The sequence below is a fragment of the Malaclemys terrapin genome, chromosome 7 (assembly GCF_027887155.1).
Source record: "Malaclemys terrapin pileata isolate rMalTer1 chromosome 7, rMalTer1.hap1, whole genome shotgun sequence".
NCBI lineage: Eukaryota > Metazoa > Chordata > Testudines > Emydidae > Malaclemys > Malaclemys terrapin.
This window is the reverse complement of record NC_071511.1, coordinates 31,881,778-31,904,558: the sequence shown is the minus strand read 5'-3', so window position 1 is coordinate 31,904,558 and position 22,781 is coordinate 31,881,778. Positions and strand designations below refer to the sequence as shown.

The 22,781-nt window shown below is 44.6% G+C and overlaps 1 protein-coding gene across 1 annotated transcript in view; it reads left to right on the top strand.

Annotated features, from left to right (window-relative positions):
- CAPN1 (calpain 1) overlaps nucleotides 1-22,781 on the top strand; it is a 55,250-nt gene that overhangs the window by 24,821 nt on the left and 7,648 nt on the right. Inside the window, exons 7-14 of the mRNA XM_054035593.1 lie at nucleotides 1,927-2,010; nucleotides 3,501-3,586; nucleotides 4,845-4,919; nucleotides 12,262-12,422; nucleotides 19,171-19,346; nucleotides 19,868-19,879; nucleotides 20,884-21,095; nucleotides 21,805-21,844. Coding sequence (XP_053891568.1) covers nucleotides 1,927-2,010; nucleotides 3,501-3,586; nucleotides 4,845-4,919; nucleotides 12,262-12,422; nucleotides 19,171-19,346; nucleotides 19,868-19,879; nucleotides 20,884-21,095; nucleotides 21,805-21,844 — 846 coding nt within the window. The remainder of the gene's footprint in view (nucleotides 1-1,926; nucleotides 2,011-3,500; nucleotides 3,587-4,844; nucleotides 4,920-12,261; nucleotides 12,423-19,170; nucleotides 19,347-19,867; nucleotides 19,880-20,883; nucleotides 21,096-21,804; nucleotides 21,845-22,781) is intronic.

Here is a 22,781-nt window from a genome sequence, read left to right as displayed (position 1 = left end):
ACCAATCCAATAAATGTGTGTGGTGGTGATGGTTGCATATATACTGTAGGAAACTGCACTTAATCTAGATTTGCTTCAGAAAGTAACTCCACTGGAATTCCCTCAGGTGACTTCCTGGAGCTCACGAATGTGTCTGCCAATCTCATGTTAGCCTGTCTACCAGCTCTTCTAACAGCAAGCTTCACTTCTTCCTTAGCTCAGGTACACATACAAAGTGCACAGAGTTCTTAACCATTGGCTGTTAGTTTGCTGTTTCCATACCAACTGTTCATGATGGCCATCCTGTGGTTCCCCCTCTTGCTGGGCAGCCAGTGGTCCTTTTCCTAGTGGAGTTATTGGCTGTATACCATGGGCCTGTTCAATAACACGGTGGTCTCTGCTATTTGTGATAGTAACATGATGACAATGGGTTCTACATATTTGATGACAACAGGATGAGCTCCAGCACTATTGCTGAAATAACCTCTTTTGTTAATCTAGAATTCTCAATTCAGACAAAAGGCTGAGATTAAGTTTTTTTTTTTTTCCTTCTTGACCTGATCTGTGTATGGGAATTAAATAGCAGGAAACACCCTCTTTTGGTTACAGCACCAAGAGCACTCATTAGCCTGCACTCCTAACTCAAAAATTTCCCCCCGGGTTTCCTCCAGGATCAGCCACCATGTTTTCAGCTGCTCCATTAGACAGAGAGAGGAAGACAATCTTTCTTGTCTGTTGCACCTTCTCCCCCATACACACCCTTACCCAAACAGCAAGTCTACCCTACAAAATTAAGTTGATCTCCGTTACATCAGCATACAGCCACTGCAGTAATTAAATAGCTTTTGCATATGCACACTACCCTCTGTGTGTCGGCGGTGTGCATCCTCACCAGGAGTGCTTGCACTGATTTAACTGTCAGTATGGGGCATTGTAGGTCTGCTTTTGAAACGCAGCAACCGTCAATGTAAGCAACACAGTGTCTACGCTGACACTCTGCCAACCTAACTACAATGTCTTAAGTGCTACACCTCTCACAGACGTGGAGTTAAGTTGGTGTAGTGGGCGAGTTACATTGATGGGAGCTGCATTTTGGTGTAGATGCTGAGAGTTAGGTCCATGTAAGCTGCCTTACGTCAATTTAACTCTGTAGTGTAGACTAGGGCTAAAATGGGGGTTATGTTTATAGTTGTTAATTGAAGGATGAGTTCAGTCTCAATCCCATAACAACACGTCATCCAGCTCATAACACTATAAAGTTTCAAGAGTATCTGCATTCATTTTAAAAGATTTTATAAATGACTTAGAAAAGACTAGAGGAATGTTTCTCAACCAGTGGGTCACGACCCCCAAGGGTGTCATGAAAGGCAATCAAGGAGGATTGTGCAGTGTTGAACATTTTATTACAATCTAAAGCAAAGAAAATCTTGTTCTCTCATTCTCTGCACACTCTTAACCTTCAAGGTCAGTTAGCCTCTGAAAACACACCCACACCAACTACATGGGCTTATAATTAATACTTTTTTTTACTCTTTTATAGTAAACATTGGGGGGGGGGGTTGCAATTTTTTTTTTTTTTTTACTCTGGATAAAGGGTCGCCAACCTAAAAAATTGAGAAACACTGCACTAGAGCAACAGGGAGAGAGCAAGGCTCCACAGCCAAAAAAAAAAAAAAAAAAACGCTGTTGTTTAGGTACCACAGTGATGGTTGCATTGTAAAAACCTGAACAAAATAAAACAGTGGCATGCTGGCTCATTCGTACATGTTCATCTGTGGTCCTTGCATGAACTGGGGTTTATTTTGTGTGTGTGTGTGTGTGTGTGTGTGTGTGTGTGTGTGTGTGTGTGTGTGTGTGTGTAGAAGCTAATGTGTCTTTTCTTTTAGGGACAGAGGTGAAGCCAATGACCACTTTAACATGTATTCTTGTGTACTTTTTTAAATGTAGATTACCAGTGCTTTGGACATGGAGGCTGTAACATTTAAAAAGCTGGTGAAAGGTCATGCCTATTCGGTCACAGGAGCCAAACAGGTACAATCTTCATTCCCTTGAAGAGAGGGAGTGTTGTGCAGTAGTTAGAACAGGGAATCCGGTCTCCGGGTTCTATTCCCAACTCTGCCGCTGTGTGACCTTGCAAAAGTCACTTCACCTGAGCCTGCTCAGCTACATAGTAATATCAACAATAATATCTCAGACACCCGTGTCCTGGGATTTAAATCATGAATGTTTGAGAGTCTCAGATATAAAGCAGTCTAAAAAGACAAAATATGTTGTGTGTTGCCTGAAGGGATTTGCAAGACCTTCAGAAAGAATCATAACTGCAGTGTTTATCGTGGGGGTTATAGGGCTAGGATTAATAAATAGTAAGTCAAACAGAAGAGGAGTGGGTGCAGTACCCTGGCAGATCCATATTTCATTGCCCACCCCATCCCACGTGGCTCTGTTATAGCAGGTCTTTGTGGCATAACCACCTAGCATGTATCTTGTTACAAGTTTGTGATTTTGCAGAAAATAAGTGGAGTTCATTTTTTTTTTTTTCTGTCTGAGGTAATAGGGTGACCATCAACAATTGCTTAAATCCCATGAGACATGCCAGGATTGGCACATAAACACACACTCTCCAGCTTTGTTTTACCCATGCCCTCTGCAGCAATTAGATGTCCTGGTAGTTTTAAGGGAATGTCAGGTTAAAAATCTTAAATCTGCAATAAAAACCTATACCTTTGAACCAGTAACTAACGTTTTTTAAGCTACCTCTTTAAAGTCTCTGCACGATTTAGTATTTTAGCGTTAAAAATAAGGCAACCTTTTTTGTTTCTTTGTTCATTTGTAATCTTGGGGCGTCACTTGTGACAGATTTCACACAATGTACAAATCACTTTCTATGTGTTACTTAGTAACACTTTTGGATTACTAAAGTTGAAAGAATTTTAAAATCTCATACTTCTTGATGCCTATATGTGATTCACCAAGACTGAAACTAAACTGGTCAGTTTTAAAGCACAATGCTACCTGCTATGTATGGCTTCTAAACATCTGCAGAGAAATATATATATCTGAGGATACCTGAAAATGCCCCTTTAAAACACTGCCTGCAATAGAATCAGAACCTTATTAGCTATAACTATATTTAAATATGACTGTAGCTAGTAAGGTCCTGATACCGTTGTGGCTAGGGCCTTAATTAATGGAGCACAGTGACCTGTATGCACACAGTTCTTGGTCATAAGAAATGCTTTTCTCACTAGCTGATCTATTATAGTTTTTTTCCCTATAGCATTCATCCCAATAGTATCCAAATTCTGCACAACAGTTTCTACAGAGTGAAAAAGTTGTTTTCATTAAAGCTAATCACAGTTTTTCTTCCTCATAGCACTCTCACATTAAAAGCTACTTATGTTTTTTTCCTCTCCATCGTAGTCTTTTGCATGACAATTCTTTGTGTAGCTGTCTGTAAGGCATAAATACTCCAGAAAGCAAGTATTATTGTATCTCTAACTGGATATCTGTGATGATTACAGATTAACTACCGAGGACAGAGTGTTAATCTAATTCGAATGCGAAACCCCTGGGGAGAGGTGGAATGGACTGGAGCCTGGAGTGATAAGTAAGGATCAACTTTTTATACAGATTCTGAATGTCATAAGTGCTGGAACTTGGGGTGCTGTGGGTGCAGTCATAGCCCCTGGTTTGAAGTGGTTTCTATCATATCCAGGCTTTACAGTTTGGTTCAAAGGCTCTCAGCACCCCACTATACAAACTGTTCCAGCACCTCTGTTGAAAATTGGAGGGGGAAAAATAATAAATAAAATTTACTCTTGGTGGAAGGTGTCAGCTTGACAGGTCTAGACACTGAAATTCCACAGCACATAGGTTAGGTAGCAATCAAGCTTCCCACGCACAACCCTTGGTAGCATGTCTCCACTCTGACTTAAAAGGAAGATCTGAAGTTGAGGATAGTTCCAGCCTTGTACACTGCTGCAACTGGCAAAAAGGGGACCAAATAGTGCCAACTAGGATAATGATTAATGAGATGTAGATATCTGCCCACTAGGAATTGGACTGCAGATGTATCAATTCACTTCATATAGGCTCTCCTTGCTTAGATATCAAGGTGATAAGGACTTGGGACAAATGGCAAATAGCTGTGAGAAAGGAACTGCTTCTAGTCATTACCAATCTGTATCAGAACTAGTGTCCTAGAGGTAAAAGGCTCTATCTATTGCAAATTTGTTCAGTCCCCAGCATGTACATTTAACAAATAAATAAAAATCTCAAGACAAATCATTCCACTGCGCACACAATTCTCTCTATGGAGAGGATGAGAGACAGAATGAACCATCTGTGACAGATGTTAGTCACAATGCTTAATGCACTACAGAACGCCCTCAGATATTCTGGTGATGAGGATGATATACGAACCTATTACATACACCACACAATAATATTAATGATCAATGAGTTCTGAGTTTTCCAGTCATGCCATCCTGTGGGTAAATATCCTAACAACAATGCACCACCTGGAATTGGGATGCTCTTAGGGTCACACCTGTATAAAACAGAATTATTTTGGTTGGATCCTACACCCAGTTTGTGGAACTGGAAATAAACTGCTGAGCAACAGCACAGGAACCGCTTGGAATACAGACCACATGTGTCTACAGCCAGTAATGATAATATTTTTCTTACTAATGAGCAGTGTGGGATGATAATGTTGCCCACAATGGGCCAAATTCAGCCCTGTCCTAACTGGCATAGCTCCAGTAGGTCAGTGGAGTTGCACCTCCTTCTTCCAGAATTTAATTTACTGTGAGTTGTTCAAGCTTTAGGACTCACGGCATGTTTGAACTGCTTCACCCCTGCAGCTCTTCTGAGTGGAACGTGGTGGACCCCTCTGTGGGACAGCAGCTAAGGATTAAAATGGAAGATGGGGAATTCTGGTAAGTGGAAAGTACAGTTTGCACTAACCCTTATTTTACACTCTTGTGACCAAGTTAAAAGGGGTTTAAATATGCACAAATAAGCTAAGATGCTGGGTTTTTTAAATTTGTCTTAAGTGGTGTTTTTACCAGTGAAAACCCATGCTACAGGAAGCAAATGTTTGAAAATGTTTTTGCTGCAACTGCCTGGAATCAGTTTTGTGCTTTTTTGGAGAGTGGCACTCAGCTGACCATGAAGTCACTGACCTGGGAAAAACACCAAAACAGATTGGTCTTTGCAGCTGAAAATAATATTCTCACCCACCTGCTCCCCTACCAAAAAAATAAAAATAAAAAATCCACTGTGAACAAAATGTGGTTGATCATCACCTGGCGTAAATCAGGGAAATTCAACTGAAGACAATGAAGTTAGACTAATTTATACCATCTGAGGATCTGGCCCTCTAAATTTATTTTATAAATTGTTTAGATGTTATAGAGTATTATTATATTTTACTTGTGTTCCCATAAAGCCTAGGAGCCCTACTCATGGACCAGGACTACACTGTACAAGGCACTGTACAAACTGAACAAAAAGACGGTCCCTGCCTGTGAGAGCTTAGAATCTAAATATAGGACAAGAGACAATAGATGGATATAACAGATCAAAGTGGGGGAGGGGAGGTACAAGGAAACAGTGGGTAGTGCTGTTGATTTTCACCAATCATTATAAAAAGATTTTGAAAAGGCTTAGACTCCTTTGCTGTGGGATTTTGAATAAGAAGTAAATCCAAAATATAAAATCTTGGATTCACTATAGCCAGGAATGATTACCATGCAAGCAAGGAATAAAAGGCATGAATTGGTGAAGGATCAGGGTAGAACAGAAAGATCTCTATTCTTTGTGAGGCTGTGGAAAGCTTTGATATCTACTGTGACAAAGTTCCTCCTCTATCTTGGTGGGTCCTGCGCTTATTGGCGGATTTTCTTGCCTCAGAGATTCACCATGTGGGTTGGGGAACAGCTCAGAGACCTTCCCCTCTCGAAGAACCCACAGTCCAGGTCAATTGGGAGGTTTGGGGGGAACCCGGGCGCACCCTCTACTCCGGGTTCCAGCCCAGGGCCCTGTGGACTGTAGCTGTCTACAGTGCCTCCTGTAACAGCGGCATGACAGCTACAACTCCCTGGGCTACTTCCCCATGACCTCCTCCAAACACCTTCCTTATTCTCCCCACAGGACCTTCCTCCTGGTGTCTGATAACGCTTGTGCTCCTCAGTCCTCCAGCAGCACACCCTCTCCCTCTCCCTCTCAGCTCCTTGCGCCTCTTGCTCCCAGCTCCTCACACTCTCACACTACAAACTGAAGTGAGCTCCTTTTAAAACCCAGGTGCCCTGATTAGCCTGCCTTAATTGATTCTAGCAGCTTCTTCTTAATTGGCTCCAGGTGTCCTGATTAGCCTGCCTGCCTTAACTGGTTCTAGCAGGTTCCTGATTACTCTAGTGCAGCCCCTTCTCTGGTCACTCAGGGAACAGAAAACTACTCATCCAGTGACCAGTATATTTGCCCTCTACCAGACTCCTGTACCCCACTGGTCTGGGTCTGTCACATATCTCTCCCCCCTGCTCAACACCAAGGGGTTGGGCAGCTTGGGACGCCAGACAATGCACACGTGACAAGCCATCGGCGTTGCCATGATGGCTCCCTGCTTTGTGTTGCACACAGAACTGGAAAGGTTGGAGGGATAAGAACCATCTGGTCACCCTTGTATTCTTCTCCTTGTTCCGCTGCATCCATTGAAGAGGGGCATGGTCGGTCACGAGGACAGATCTGCGCCCGAGCAGGTAGTAGCGCAATGTTTCCATGGCTCATTTTACAGCAAGGCATTCTCTCTCCACCACTGCATATTTTTGTTCCCTTGGAAGGAGTTTCCAACTGAGGTATAGAATTGGGTGTTCCTCCTCCCCGACCATCTGTGATAGAACGGCCCCCAACCCTACTTCCGATGCATCCGTCTGCAGGATAAACTCCTTGGTGAGGACCACCAACTGGGGTTACCAGTACAGGGTTACTGCAGAGGGCAGTCCGTAGGTCTGTGAATGCTTCCTCTGCTGTATCAGACCATCTCACCAAATCAGGTCCATGGGCTTTCACTAGATCTGTCAGGGGGCTTGCCCTTGTGGCAAAGTGGGGGATAAATCGTTGGTAATACCCCACCACACCTAGGAACGCCCGGACTTGTTTCTTGTGACTTGGTCAGGGCCAATTTTGGATGGCCTCTAACTTGTTCACTTGGGGTTTTACCAAACCTTTACCCACAATGTAGCCAAGATATTTGGCCTCTGTAAACCCAAGAGCACACTTGGCAGGGTTTGCTGTAAGGCCAGCTCGCCTGAAGGTATCGAGGACTGCCTCCATCTTCTCCAGGTGAGTTTCCCGGTCTGGGGTATGAATGACCACATCGTCTAAGTAGGCTGCAGCATAACTGTTATGTGGGTGTAACAGCTTGTCCATGAGGCGCTGGAAGGTAGCTGGGGCCCCATGTAGTCCAAAAGGGAGGACAGTATATTGAAAAAGACCCTCTGCTGTAGAGAACGCAGTCTTTTCCTTTGCGTCTTCTGCAAGGGGAATCTGCCAGTACCCCTTTGTGAAGTCTAGGGTAGTCAAGTACCGGGCATTACCCAGACAGTCCACTAGCTCATCTCTGCAAGGTATGGGGTACGCGTCGAACTGGGATACTTCGTTTAGTCGCCGGAAGTCATTGCAAAATCTTGTGGTGCCATCAGATTTGGGCACCAGCACGATTGGGCTGGACCACTGACTGTGGGATTCTTCGATGATCCCCAATGCCAGCATTTTTTTTACTTCTGCTTTTATTTCCTCCCTTTTTGCTGCTGGCACCCGATAGGACCTCATTGTTACTCTGGCCCCAGGGTTCACGACGATGTGGTGATATGTCTCGGTTGTTCGACCCGGTTTTGTCGAGAACACATCTTGGTTCTGGAAGATCATCTCAGACACCTCATTCTTCTGGTCTGATATTAAATCGGGAGACACTCTCACCTGTTTGGAAGGCTTGTTTTCCTGGGTTAGGTCTTTTTGGACCGTTGTGCATGCCTCTTGTGAATGCCAGGGTTTCAGAAGGTTAACGTGATAAATCTGTTCTTGTTTTCTGCGTCCTAGCTGCTGCACCTTGTAGGCTACTTCCCCCACGGGTTCAACCACCTCATAGGGCCCCTGCCATTGGGCCAGAAGCTTGCTTTCTGCCTTGAGTACCAACACCATAACCCGATCCCCTGGTTGGAACTGTCACACTTTTGCCTGGCGATTGTAATGGGTTCGCTGGGCCTCCTGTGCCTTCGCCAAATGTTCCCGTACAATAGGGGTAACCCGGGCTATCCGGTCTCGCATCTGCATTAGATGCTCTATTATATTTCTCCCCTCATTGGGTTCCTCTTCCCAGATCTCTTTGGCGATATCTAGTATGCCACGGGGGTGACGCCCGTATAATAACTCGAAGGGGGAAAACCCAGTTGAGGCCTGAGGTACCTCCCGGATAGCGAACATAAGGTAGGGTAGTAGGGTGTCCCAATCCTTCCCGTCCCGACTTACCACCTTCCTTATCATAGCTTTGAGGGTTCGGTTAAACCTTTCTACCAACCCATCAGTCTGCAGATGGTGGACCGAAGTTCTCAGGGTATGTATATGGAGCAGGGTACAGAGGTCCTTCATTAGCTTCAACATAAATGGGGTTCCTTGGTCGGTTAATATCTCCTTCGGTAGCCCCATTCGGGCAAAGATCCCCACCAGCTCTTTGGCTATAGTTTTAGATGCAGTGTTCCGCAGGGGGACGGCTTCTGGGTAGCGAGTAGCATAGTCCAAAACAACAAGTATATATTGGTGGCCCCGAGCCGTCTTCTCCAGGGGTCCCACTAGGTCCAGGCTATTCGCTCGAAGGGGACCTCTATGATGGGAAGGGGTACTAAAGGTGCCCTCAAGTGGGGACGGGGGACTGTGCAGATGACACTCCGGGCAGGAGGCACAGTACCTCCGCACTTCTTCATGTACTCCGGGCCAGAAGAAAACGTCGTAGGACTCATGCCAGGGTCTTCTCTACCCCCAAATGCCCCCCCCAAAAGATGACTATGAACAAGACTTAATACAGCGTTCTGGTGTTTTTGAGGTACTAGGATCTGCTGTACCTTCTGCCCCTGTACTGGTGCAACCCGGTATAAGAGATCCTTCTTCATTATGAAGTAGGATCCTGGTCCCTGGGTTTTCCCTTCTACGGGGACCCCATCTATTTCAGTCACCTCCTTCCTAATGTTGTCATACCTTGGGTCTTCTGCCTGGTCCCGTCCAAAATTTCCTCTCCCGGGGCTAATCTGCTCAAGATCTAGGGGCCCAGTCTGTGTTGCCTCTACTGGTTCAGAAGCATTAGGGTGGGGGTCAGACTCAGGTGCTTCTCCCTCCTGCATGGTCTCCTTTTCAGCTGCGTGGGTCTGCCTACCTACAAGAGCGACCCTCTGGCTTTTGGTCAGTATCGGGTTCCCAAGGCCTTAGCTGCCCTTCTTTCCCTTTTTGTCTTTCTACCCTGTCTGGGAGTGGAGAACAAATCTGGGGGATATTTCAGAGAAGATTGGGGGTTGACAGTCTGCTGTGGATGCCTCACCAATTTTTGGGTCCCCATCTTTCTCCAATCCCCCTACTGGGAGTAAGTTTCCAAACCCTGGGAAGTCCCTCCCTGTGAGCACCGGGTATGGGAGTTTAGGGACTACACCTGCTGCTACCTCATTAGTGTTCCCTTGGATCTCGATTTTTGCGTGATATGGTAGGGTAGTAGCTAACTGTCCCATGGACACATGTTATCCCTGTACTTTTAGCCTGTAGCAACTGACTACGCTTCACGAGCTTCCCTGAGATAAGCGTGATAGCACTCCCCGAATCAACCAGTGCCGTGGTCCCTACCCCATTTAGTTTCACTGGTCTGGTATACATATGTGGGGTTAGTGAGACCCCCATAAGGTGGATTAGGGAGCATGGATCTGCCCAGTTCCCCAGGTTACACTGCATAGGCTCCTCAGCATTGGGATACTGTGCAGCTATGTGTCCCCACTCCCCGCAGGCATAATATCTGTATGGAGCCCTAGGCGTTCCCCGGTCTCTTGGTTTGGGCAGTCTAACATCACGATCCTCTTCTCCCTCAGTGCGCCAACTCTTTGTGGCCTCTGATGGACCTTCAGCCTCTCTCTTTTTCCACCTGGGCCCTCCTGGTGGCCCAATCCCCCGAACTTTAGGGCTTGGTGCTGCTAGTTTAACCCGGGGTGCCTCTTCCTTAACTGGTCGGGTCAGCTCCCTCGCTGTCCTTTGCCTCTCTACCAGGGTGACAACCTCGTCATAGGTGGAGGATTCGTTCTGGCTTACCCAGGCACGAAGGTCTGGTGATAGTCCCCTCGTGTATCGGTCGATGACCAGAACCGCTAGTATCTCTTCCGGACTCCGGGACTCTGTTTGCAACCACTTTCGTGCGAGATGGATGAGGTCATACAGTTGGGACCGCGGGGTTTTGTCTTCCTGGTACCTCCAACCGTGATACTGCTGGGCCCGCACTGCTGTCGTTACCCCAGATCTGGCCAGGATCTCTGCTTTCAGCTGGGGGTCTGCCGCAGCCTCTTCAGGCAGATCATGGTAGGCCTTCTGGGCCTCCCCACACAGGAATGGGGCAAGGATGCCAGACCACTGATCTTGAGGCCAGGCCTCCCGTAGGGCTGTCCTCTCAAAGGCCAGAAGGTATGCCTCTACATCATCCTCCCGTGTCATTTTCTGCAGCCAATGGCTGGCCCGTATGAGCCACGTCCCATCATGGCCGCGATTCAGCTCTGTAAGGGACTTTGCCTGGTTTACCAGTTCCTGCAACATAGCTTGGTCTTGAGCAGCCTGGTCCATCAGCAGGCGATTAGTCTCTTGCTGCAGCCGCACTGCCTCCTGTTGGGCGGCTGCCTGGACACAGGTAGTCTCCTGCTGGGCCGCCGTAGCTTGTATCAGTGCCCGCACTACGTCATCCATTGTGGTGAAAAAAAATAAACCCTCTTTTTTTTTTTTTTTTGAATCACCCTCCTTCTTCCGCCGCACTGTGCACCCCAAGATCCCACTCCTGACACCAGTGTGACAAAGTTCCTCCTCTATCTTGGTGGGTCCTGCGCTTATTGGCGGATTTTCTTGCCTCGGAGATTCACAATGTGGGTTGGGGAACAGCCCAGAGACCTTCCCCTCTGGAAGAACCCACAGTCCAGGTTAATTGGGAGGTTTGGGGGGAACCCAGGCCCACCCTCTACTCCAGGTTCCAGCCCAGGGCCCTGTGGACTGCAGCTGTCTATAGTGCCTCCTGTAACAGCTGCATGACAACTACAACTCCCTGTGCTACTTCCCCATGACCTCCTCCAAACACCTTCCTTATTCTCACCACAGGACCTTCCTCCTGGTGTCTGATAACGCTTGTGCTCCTCAGTCCTCCAGCAGCACACCCTCTCACTCTCAGCTCCTTGCGCCTCTTGCTCCAGCTCCTCACACTCTCGCACTACAAACTGAAGTGATTTCCTTTTAAACCCAGGTGCCCTGATTAGCCTGCCTTAATTGATTCTAGCAGCTTCTTCTTAACTGGCTCCAGGTGTCCTGATTAGCCTGCCTGCCTTAACTGGTTCTAGCAGGTTCCTGATTACTCTAGTGCAGCCCCTTCTCTGGTCACTAAGGGAACAGAAAACTACTCATCCAGTGACCAGTATATTCGCCCTCTACCAGACCCACTGGTCTGGGTCTGTCACACTACATAAGACATGATCATCAAATGCATCATGGGTCTTGAGGATAGAGCTGATTAGGAATTTTTCAATGAAATGTTTGTTCACCAAAAAAATACAGATTTATTGAAATCGAAGCTGTTTGTGAAACAGGGCAATGTATACAAATTTCCTGACTGTTGAGGAAAAAGTTTTGAAATTGTGAAAATGAAACATTTCAACATTTTCAAAAGAAAAATCTACTTTTCTGGTCTGAGATGATTTTATTTAGAAATCTAAGCTAATTAGAACTTTAAAAAATCTAAATAAAAATGTTTTGGAATTATCAAAAAGAAATATTTTGATTGACCTGAGCTGAATTTTTTTTTTTTTTTTTTTTTTTGGTTTTTCAGTTTGTGAAAATATGATGGAATTTTGTCCTGATTCGGGATGTAAAAAATTTTGTGCACTCAAAAATGTACATGGGATAGGAAAACCCACTTCACACCCTGCTCGACTTGAGAGAGACCTTTGCAGTAGTTTCTCTGACGGACACCTGTGTGAGCTCACTGGATTTCTTTCTTCTTAGGATGTCCTTCCAAGATTTTTTGAGAGAGTTCACACGGCTGGAGATCTGTAACCTTACTCCAGATGCACTGAAAGCGCGCACCTTCCGCAAGTGGAACACAACACTCTATGATGGCACCTGGAGACGGGGGAGCACAGCTGGAGGCTGCAGGAATTTTCCAGGTAAGGTATATGGTCCAGTATGCTACTCTTAGGGCTTGTCTACACTACCAAGTTTTGTTGACACAACTTATGTTGACATCCAAAAGTCGACAAAACAAAAATCACCAAAGGGTGTTCACACTTACTTCCTCTGTCGACAGATCATGGCCACATTGGGGACACCATCATCGACAGGGTGAGCAATGCACTGTGGGTATGTTTCCCGCAGTGCAGTGTTGTGGGAAGGAAGAGATGCTGAGCATCGTGGGATTCTCTCCAAGTTCTCCCACAGTCCCCTCAGCTGCCGAGAGCAACATCATGAGCAGCTCTGTGAGCTCTCCCTGCTGAGGAATGGCAAAGCAGCACAGCATTCTGTCCCTCTCCCCCTGCAGCAGCAGTCTGCCTGCTGCTGTGTTCCTAGTGCAGGGCAGAACAGGAGCATCACACAGATACTTCCTGGAGCTTTGAAAGGGGAGGGGCGCATGCCTGCAGGGCAGCAGAGATCAAAACACTGAGCAGAGCAATCAGGGCAGGCATTGTGGGATACTGGCGGAAGCCAGTTCTGTCGACAAAGCAATCAGCAGTGTCTACACTGGCTCTTTGTCGACAATAAAAGGAGGGAAAAAGACAAAAGTCTCTCGTAGGGGTGGAAGTTTTTTGTTGCCAAAACTGAGCGTTTTTTTCGACAAAAGTCCCATTGTAGTGTGTACACCCTTCCCGTTTTGTCGCCAAAAGGCAGTTTTTGGGGACAAAACTTGCCAGTGTAGACAAGCCCTTAGTGCAGTGGCTTCCCCAGGAATTGAAATGGGGGGGGTTGAATTTTTTGGGGGGGGTGTCAGGGCCGATGAGGGCTGAGACTGTGAGGATGAAGGGGGGCTGTATGGCACTATAGTAAAAACTGAAAAATGTTTCATGACCATTTTATTAGATTTAACTCATGTTTTAAAATCATCACACAAATTAAAGTTGGCTACTCAAGCCTTCTATGAAGCACTCCGTCTACATCCTTGGTTTCTTGTTATAATTTTGCACAACTCTGTTAGTGAACTTCTTGAATGCAATGCGTTCATGTTTGGTGGCTTCTCGTGTGTCCGGTACTTCCATTCTTTCAGTTGATATGCTCATTAGTTCATTCACATGATCAGGCAGAAGGAGACTTCTTTCAGAACACAAAATTCTATTCAATGATGAAAAAGAACACTCAACTGTAGCTGTTGTGACTGGGAGTAGCAAGAGATGAATTCCTACTTCTTTCATCCCATTCTGAAAACAAGGCATCCCATTCTCAAAACACAAAGATCGGGTCGAGCATCTAGTGATGATAAAAAAAGAAGTTGAAGTCAAATCTTCATTCATTCGTCATATGATATTCCACTCTGTGTTCAAATTCTCTATTCTGTCCTAATCACATGGCAGCCCCATTGCTGGTAGTGCCTCACTCCACTCAACTGTTGTTTTTTTATGGGACAGGCATCTGTAAAACCTACGTAGAGGTTGAGTAGAATCTAGAAGTTGCTGTTGTCGATTTTAAAGAATCAAGTCTGTGTACTTTTTCAGTTATCTTAACAAACACTTCTTGTCTTCTTCACTTAAGGATTCATTTTATATGCCTTCATTAGTCAACTTCTGGACTGAAGTCTTTGCTTCTTCCAGTACTTTTTCAATGTATAGATCTCTGATCCAAATGTAGCTTCTATTGCTGGACAAAGATCTACTACTGTTGTAGCAGATGCCTGGATGGCATTGTTTAATGACCCAAGTGGTTTCAACAGTAGACTTACGAGAAGAGAATGGCAACAGTCTTCTCTGAACGTAGTAGCAAAAGTAATCCACCAGCCTCACTACTTAGATCCGTCCCATCTTGGTAGATACTTTCCAAAGCCAGTAATAACGTCTGGAGTAATTTTAAGACAACAGCCAAGGATCGCTCATGAGAAAGCCAGTGGGTTTTCCCAGGTTGGACTAATTTGAACTTCAGTCCCAGTGTATCTTCTACATTTTCCAAGATATTCAGTCTTTTTGGACTCTTGCTGAAAAAAGAATATAATGAAGACATTAAATTTATAGCTTTTTTAATGTCTTTTGAAGATTCTTCAGCTCGTACTAGTGCTAGTTGGGGTAGATGGCCTCTGCAGTGTGTATAGGAGAGATTAGGGCTACACTTTTCTCTGAGCAAAGCTTGTACTCCACCATGTCTTTCAGAGAAGTTTGCAGCTCCATCAAATGCACAAGCAGCCATCTGTTTGGGGTCTAATTGACAAGCATTTAACTCTTCTAAGATGTGGGTTGTCACAGATGCAGCCGATGTGTCTTCTATAACTTGAACATCTAGAAATGCATCTACTGGCCTATCCCGACATCAAGATAACGTACACAATGACTTAATACTTGATGCCCATTTGCATCGGTGCATTCATCAGCCATATATGCAAATGTTTTGAATGTGGTGAGAGAGTTCTTCACTTTTTCAACTGTAGAGTCTTTCACTGTTGCACCGCATGCTTCTAGCCAGTCAGTTGAGTTTCTTGCAGAAAAATAGTGAGCATTTGCTGGTCTTGTTCGGAACCAGTGTTCAACTTCAGAATGAACAAGTGACAATGCACTTAACATTGGCCTCCAATGTCTGGTATCTCTTGCTTAAATAGAAAGTAGGATGCCACAGCCATGTTTGTTCGCATGAACTGTGTTGTGTCTCCAGCATTCTTAACAGCCTCATTAAGTACTTCTAAAATTGGCTTTGGAAGTGGGATTATAAGGCTTTCTGCATGTTGATACACTCCAGAGGCCTGGTGTTTTGCAGCCTTTTCACGTTGTTTGTCAGCATTGACTTTGCTGATCAGTTTGACAAACCAAGCTCCTCCACTTTTACCAGTTATAGCATTGGGAAGCTTTCCTTCTTCGTAAGCTTTTTTGCAAGAGGAGCACCAGTAGCCATCTTTTGTAATTCAATAAATGGGAACACTTGACCGACAAACATCGGGAACTGCCTTTAGGTTTTGGAGACACTGTTTCTTCAATAGGTAGGTGTATTTGTGCTTCGGACTGGTCAGATGTAGATATACCACTTGAACCTTCAGATGACATGTTGATATATTCTTGGTTCTTGATGTGTTCTTCACCTTGGTTAGTTTTTGAGGCCTTTGAGTGGGAAAAGTAATGTATTTTTTTTGTCTTTTCATTTTCACTTTGACCTGCAACATATAAAAGAGATATGAATAAAGTAAATGTTTTGTTAGGATAATGCACATTTAACATAAGGATAATGCAAGTTACACCAAAACACATAACAGGTCTAGATTTCTAAAAAAATACAAATTAAAAAAAAAAAGTATTTAATTTAAATTGACTTTTGAAAAGTAAGCCTTCATGGGATAAGCAGGAAGTCCTCTCATGGATCAGTAACTGGTTAAAAGATGGGAAACAAAGGGTAGGAATAAATTATCAGTTTTTAGAATGGAGAGAGATATATAGTGGTATCCCTGAGGGGTCAGTACTGGGACCATTACTGTTCAACATATTCATAAATGATCTGGAAAAATGGGTAAACAGTGAGGTGGCAAAATTTGCAGATGATACAAAACTATTCAAGATAGTTAAGTCCCAGGCAGACTGCGAAGCATTACACAGGGATCTCACAAAACTGGGTGACGGGGCAACAAAATGGCAGATGAAATTCAATGTTGAAAAATGCAAAGTAATGCACATTGGAAAACAATTTCAACTATCCATACAAAATGATGAGGTCTAAATTAGCTGTTAACACTCAAGAAAGAGATCTTGGAGTCCTTGTGGATAGTTCTCTGAAAACATCCACTCAATGTGCAGCGGCAGTTAAAAAAGCAAACAGAATGTTGGGTATCATTAAGAAAGGGATAGATAAGAAGACAGAAAATATCATATTGCCTCTATGTAAATCCATGGTACATGCACACCTTGAATACTGCGTGCAGATCTGGTCACCCCATCCCAAAAAAGATATATTGGAATTGGAAAAAGTACAGAGATGGGCAACTAAAATGATTAGGGGTATGAAACAGGAGGAGAGATTAAAATGGGAATTTTCAGCTTAGAAAAGAGACGACTAAGGGGGAATAAGATAGAGGTCTATAAAATCTTGACTGGTGTGAAGACAGTGAATAAGGAAATGTTATTTAATCCTTCACATAACACAAGAACAAGCAGTCACCCAATGTAATTAATAGGCAGCAGGTTTTAAAAAAACAAAAGGAAGTACTTCTTCACACAACATAAGTCAACGCGTGGAACTCTTTGCCAGGGGATGCTGTGAAGACCAAAACTATAACAGGATTAAAAAAAAAACTAGATAAATTCCTGGAGAGAAGGTCCATCAGTGACTATTAGCCAGGATGGGGAGGGATGCAACACCATGCTCTGAGTGTCCCTAGCCTGTTTGCCAGAAGCTGGGAATGGGCAACGGGATGGATCACTTGATGATTCCCTGTTCTGTTCATTCCCTCTGAAGCACCTGGCCTTGACCACTGTTGGAAGACAGGATACTGGGCTATATGGACCATTGGTCTGACCCAGTATTACCATTCTTATGTAAAAATTAATTATAATAATAAAAATGTTTAGTACAGAAACTCCCCAACATAATGACCTCTCAAGATAGCAACGATGTGAGATAACAACCTTGGCAAATAATGCATGTTTTCTACTAGGAAACATATTTATATAAGTTTCCATTCCCAGTCACAAATCTAGCATTCTGGAGCAAAGTCACTAAAATATAGTCCAACAAACAAATGTTTATTTAATATACCCCCACACTTTTCCCTCCACTGCACCCCACTCACCGGTGTTGTCGTTGGTCAGTGGAGACTCAGAGTTCAGAGGTGCTTTCACGTGAGTACACCTCCCAGGTGGGGGGCAAGAAGGCACCTTGCTCATTCCTCCAGCTGCTCACTGTTCTCTCTGACCACTGCTGTTTGTTGTGCCACCGTTCACTCCACCACTCTGTTGCCAATGGCCCTGCGCAGTCACCTTCTGCCACTGTGACCTCTGTGAGTTGGTCTCTTGAGGTTCCACCCAGCTCTCAGTGATTTCAGCTGAGCTGGGGGGGGGGGGGGGGGGGAAATCTCGCTGTTGCAGTCTGGGCTGTCTCTTTGGCAGACTTGATTATCAGTGATTTCAGCTGCAGTGGTCACTTAACAGAACAAAAGACTATCTATGGAGCCTAATCAGCTCTGTCTTTAAACAGTGGAGAGGGACAGGTCCCCACCCTCTCTCTTGATGCCCTCAATCAGCACAGGCTCAGTACAGTTCTACTGCCCTGTACTCATACAATAAGAACAACAACATTTCATCCTCCCCTGCCCCCCCTCCCCCCCCCCCCGCATTCAAGTGATTTGTAACCCAACCCCAACCAAAATCTATCACTTGGGCAACACAGCTCTGTTTGCTGGATACCTGGGTAGATTAGGTGTGAATGTAAATACAATCTGGTCCTGAAGCCTTTCCCTCCAGCCCCAGCACATCACTAGCTGTCAGGGAGAGCTCATTTAGACTTCGCTTACAAATCATCATTTGAAATTATTAGTTTGGCCAACATCACCGAAATGAATGCACTGACATTGTCATAAAAAACAACAGCTGTAGTCTATGTCTATGAAGCTAGTCTATGTTCATACTTTTCAAATCTATTATACTTTTTCAGATACATGTATTTTATCGTACACTGTATATTCTTTTAAAGTGTGTATTAATGTTTCAATTTCAATTCAAATTTCCAAACAGTCACGAACTTGGCATGTAACTAGTTCACAAAACTGGGGGGTCGGGTGTTGGAAAAATTCAGGGGGGGTGTAGGGAAATCACTGCCTTAGTGCTAACCCACCCAGAACACCTGATTTTATCAAACTAGCCTGATGCTGGCTGTTAAAACAGTTTTACACTGAGACATACCAATTTCACTGCACCCTGAGGAAATGTTTGTAGTTTACTGGAAATACCCTCTGCAGAGACCCATGTTAATGAGGAAAGCTCATTTTTAGATGTATATTTGCTGAATTACCACTTTTGCGATCAATTTAAACGATGAACGAGTGAACGCTTTTATAACTATGAATACTGGTCTATCCATTCCCAGTGATTGCTTTGTACTGGGGTGGTCAGGTTTTCATGGTGTTCAGGCATTCATAAGAGACTCTTGGCTCAAAGAGTACATCTACAGTGCAATAACTGTGTGTGACTGCAGCTTGTGTAGATAGACCCAACCTAGCTTGGGTACCAATGAAGCATCCCGGGCTTCAACAAGCCCACCCAGAACCCTAGGTTATTACTTGGGGAGCTAGCCCTTGCTGCCATGGCTTTATTGCTACCAATGCCCAAGCTAGCTATGTTAAAGCTCTCTAAGGGTATGTCTACACTGGAAACTTCAAAGCGCTGAAGTGTGGTCGCGCGCAAGCGATGGGAGAGACCTCTCCCAGCACTCCTGGTAATCCACCTCCACGAGGCAATTAGCTCCAAGGGCTGGGAGTGTGGCTCCCAGCGCTCGCAGCCTGTCTACCCTAGCGCTTTAAAGCGCTCAGACTTGCTGCGCTCAGGGGGGTGATTTTTCACACCCCTGACCCAGCAAGTTAGAGCGCTATAAAATGTAAGTGCAGACAAGCCCTTACGTATGTCTACATGATGATCCACGGTCATGCCCTGTGATTGCAGTGCAGACATATCCTATACCTTAAAACAACAAGGAATATGTAAGGATAGCATATTGTTTAATTTATTCCTTTCTCTTCCTGCCCTTCAGCTACTTTCTGGATAAACCCTCAGTTTAAAATCCGACTGGAAGAGGTGGATGATAATGATGATGACTACAGCAGAGAATCGGGCTGCAGCTTTCTCCTGGCACTCATGCAGAAGCACCGTCGCAGGGAAAGGCAATATGGGAAGGACATGGAGACCATTGGCTTTGCTGTCTATGAGGTAACTATGGGCTCTGTAACAATCCGGGCTCTCAGAGATTCCTAGCTTCTGATTAGCACAACCTCCTTGTCTCTCTCCCTGCTGAGAATAACAGTTCTTTATAAGATTAATAGGCTCACTTGCATATAATTAGCCTTCAAATGTTAGCTCATTGTTGAGCTGCCTCTGTACCTTGGATGAATTAACCTGTCACCCCAGCTTGTTGGGGCAGGAGGGCTTCCTTATAGGAACAGCAATATGGGGTGAGGGAGAGGGGGAGGTGACCTAGGGCTTCAAAGGTGAGTGCCCCTGAACAACATGTATACTTCATTGCAATGACCCAAGAGAAGTAAGGGATGTGAGGGGAAACCATTGCTTAAACTCTGATCCAAGCATAAATACTTGAAATGGTAATTATAGGCATGCAGAAGATGACTGGCCAAGTAAATAACTAACAAACTATAGATGGTATCTTTTTCCTGTTGGCTAACAGAACATTAGTTTCATTGTAACTTACTGACTTCTAATTTGTATCTCTAAAGGTTCCTCGTGAGGTACGTATGGAAATTTTTTCATCAGATACCAACCATAGGTAATGCATATTTAAATCAATCCTTTTGGTGGGGATAACATTGCATGATGAAGCATAATGTGGCTTCACTTTGGATTCAGACACTTCTTCCTTTAGAAATGATCAAGGTGGCTCCAAGGCTTTTATTTTGTATCCATCCTAGACAATCTGAATTCTTTGATATTCATCCAGATCAAGGTCTGAACAGCATGTCTTACTTTTATGGAATTTTTTATTCTTCTAATGGAACACCATTAACAGGAATTGATGTATTGTAATGACATTTTGTATGTGTGAGTTTTCTGAGGTCCTATTTTTATTCTAAATATCTCTCATAGGTACTTATATTGCCTCTTATCACTGTAATATATGAGCACCTCATAATACCGCTGTGAGGTAGGGAAGTATCCCTGTTTTACAAATGGAGAACTATGGCACAGAGAGTCTAAGTGACTTGCCCAAAGTCATACAGGAAGTCTGACAGAGCAGGGACTTGAACCCAGGTCTCCTAGGTCTTCAGCTATTACCCTGACCACTGGACCGTCCTTTCTCTTCAATGGCAGCCTTTCTGCTTCCCTCGGTTGGGCCATCCTATACTTCTTTTAAGAGGGATGGGTAAAGTTCCCTTCAGAACCCATCGACACTGCTCTTGAGTTAGCCAAAGGAATGTGATGCAGTTCTCAGACTCTGCAGACTGGGAATATGGGAACCTGAGGTTTGATTCAATGTGTGGCAGCCATTACATTTATTTTCACTTATTATTTTGGCAGGAAAACCTATGTGGCACAGAGGAAAAATGCCAATGTCTTGACCTCTGTGCTTCCAAAGGACCCTCTGCCCTTTTCCAAGGATCTTCCTTCTTCTCTTTTATTGTGGTACTATTTAAACATCCCGGTTGACTAGACCTTTGTACTGGGCCTTTAGCCGTCTGTGTGGAGCAGAAGTTTTGCCAGCTCATGGCAGTGACTATATGTCTCTCTCTGGCAGTTTGTAGGCCAGTCTGCAGTTCACCTGAAACGAGATTTCTTCCTGGCAAATGCCTCACGAGCTCGCTCGGAGCAGTTCATAAATCTTCGTGAAGTCAGCACACGCTTCAAGTTGCCTCCAGGGGAGTATATTGTTGTGCCTTCCACCTTCGAACCTAACAAGGAAGGAGATTTTGTCCTGAGGGTCTTCTCAGAGAAAAAAGCTGGAACTGAGTAAGTTTTATTATGGCAAGTGTTTTGTGTGAACTAGTAGCTGTTTTCCAGGAATTGGGTCCCAGAAGAGAAAGGTTTGAATCATATCCAGTACCACTATCACCACTTGCATCCCCATACTTGCTTTTTCTAACTGATGCTAGCCTATCAGGGCTTCCCAATCAAGGGCCATATAGGGAAAACTTTAATAATATCAAGGCCCTTTCACAGGGCTGCAGTTAGTACACATGTGTGGGATTTTATTCATGTATCTCTATTATCAGGTTTTTGCAATCTTTGGGATCCTTTGTTCCCAAGCGTCATATTGTTCTCTTTCTGGCTGACTGTGAAGAAGGAATCTGACACAAACTTACTTATTCTAGATCAGCCAAGCCCTTTAGCCCGTGTGGCTGTGGAAACCAATATGTAGGAAATGCGATGGTGGAAAAACTGATGGCTGATGCAATGGATAGTATTGTGCCCTGCTATGCCAGAGATCCAGCATTAGAGCCTGTGATCTATTTCCCTGGGCCCATAAGGGTTTGGGGCTGCCAAACATTACTGAAACATAGGTACCAGCCTCTCTTGCACCCAGAAAGTTGTCCCCCTGAGAACTAACGTATAGCATTTATACCTGCTCACATAATATTGTGACCACACAGTACCTCTTCTGCCACAATGGTTTTGCTATTTTGATTCCTTCATGGACATTTTGTGTGTGTTTCTGCAGGGAGATGGATGATCAGATCCAGGCTAATCTTCCAGATGAGGTAAGAACCTCTTATCTACTAACCTCTGCAAGAGTGGAGACTAAGGATTCCTTTTTGAGGTTTAAGACCACTCAGAGTTCTAGCAGTCCCTTGGTTTCAATTCACAGCCTGTGGCTATGTTCAAAGAGCCCTGTTCATATAGTCATCATAAGAGGCTCCTCCTGTTTCCATACAGTCTTCTGACAACTTTTTAAAATTATTTTCTTTCCATGCTTGTCCTTTCCAGTAGAATAGGCAGCTAGAACTTGGTAGTTACGAAGTGTTGTTTCCTTGCATATGAAGCCAGAGATCCATCTTTTAGTGCCATATTGGGGGGGAGGGATAGCTCAGTGGTTTGAGCATTGGCCTGCTAAACCCAGGGTTGTGAGCTCAATCCTTGAGGGGACCACTTAGGGATCTGGGGCAAAAAATCAGTACTTGGTCCTGCTAGTGAAGGCAGGGGGCTGGACTCAATGACCTTTCAGGGTCCCTTCCAGTTCTAGGAGATAGATATTCCTAACTAGCTACTATGGCTCTATCCATGTAGTACAACTTCTGAGGCTGAGTCAGTCTAGTTGTCATGTAACGAGACACCTCAACAGCAGAAGCTCTGTGATTTTTACCTTCTATAGTTCCCCATCCCTACGCAACATGTCTCTGCTCTCTGGGGAAACTGGACTTGTGTAAGAGTTCTGATTTAGTGGTGCTAAGGTATTGCTTGAGTGACCTAAACCTAACTCCCTCAGGAGCTAAATGCATTATTTTCACTGCACAACCCTTCCCCTACTAGTGAGAAGCTGACTGTGGGATTCAAATATTCAAATGTGGGATTCTACTACTTGGCTAGTGTTGCCATGATACCTTTACTACTTCTGTATTCTCCTGTCCAGCCATGGGCTCAGAACAAATTTCCTGGGATACATATTTCCTTGCTGCATATCTTTCATGGGCTGTGTAC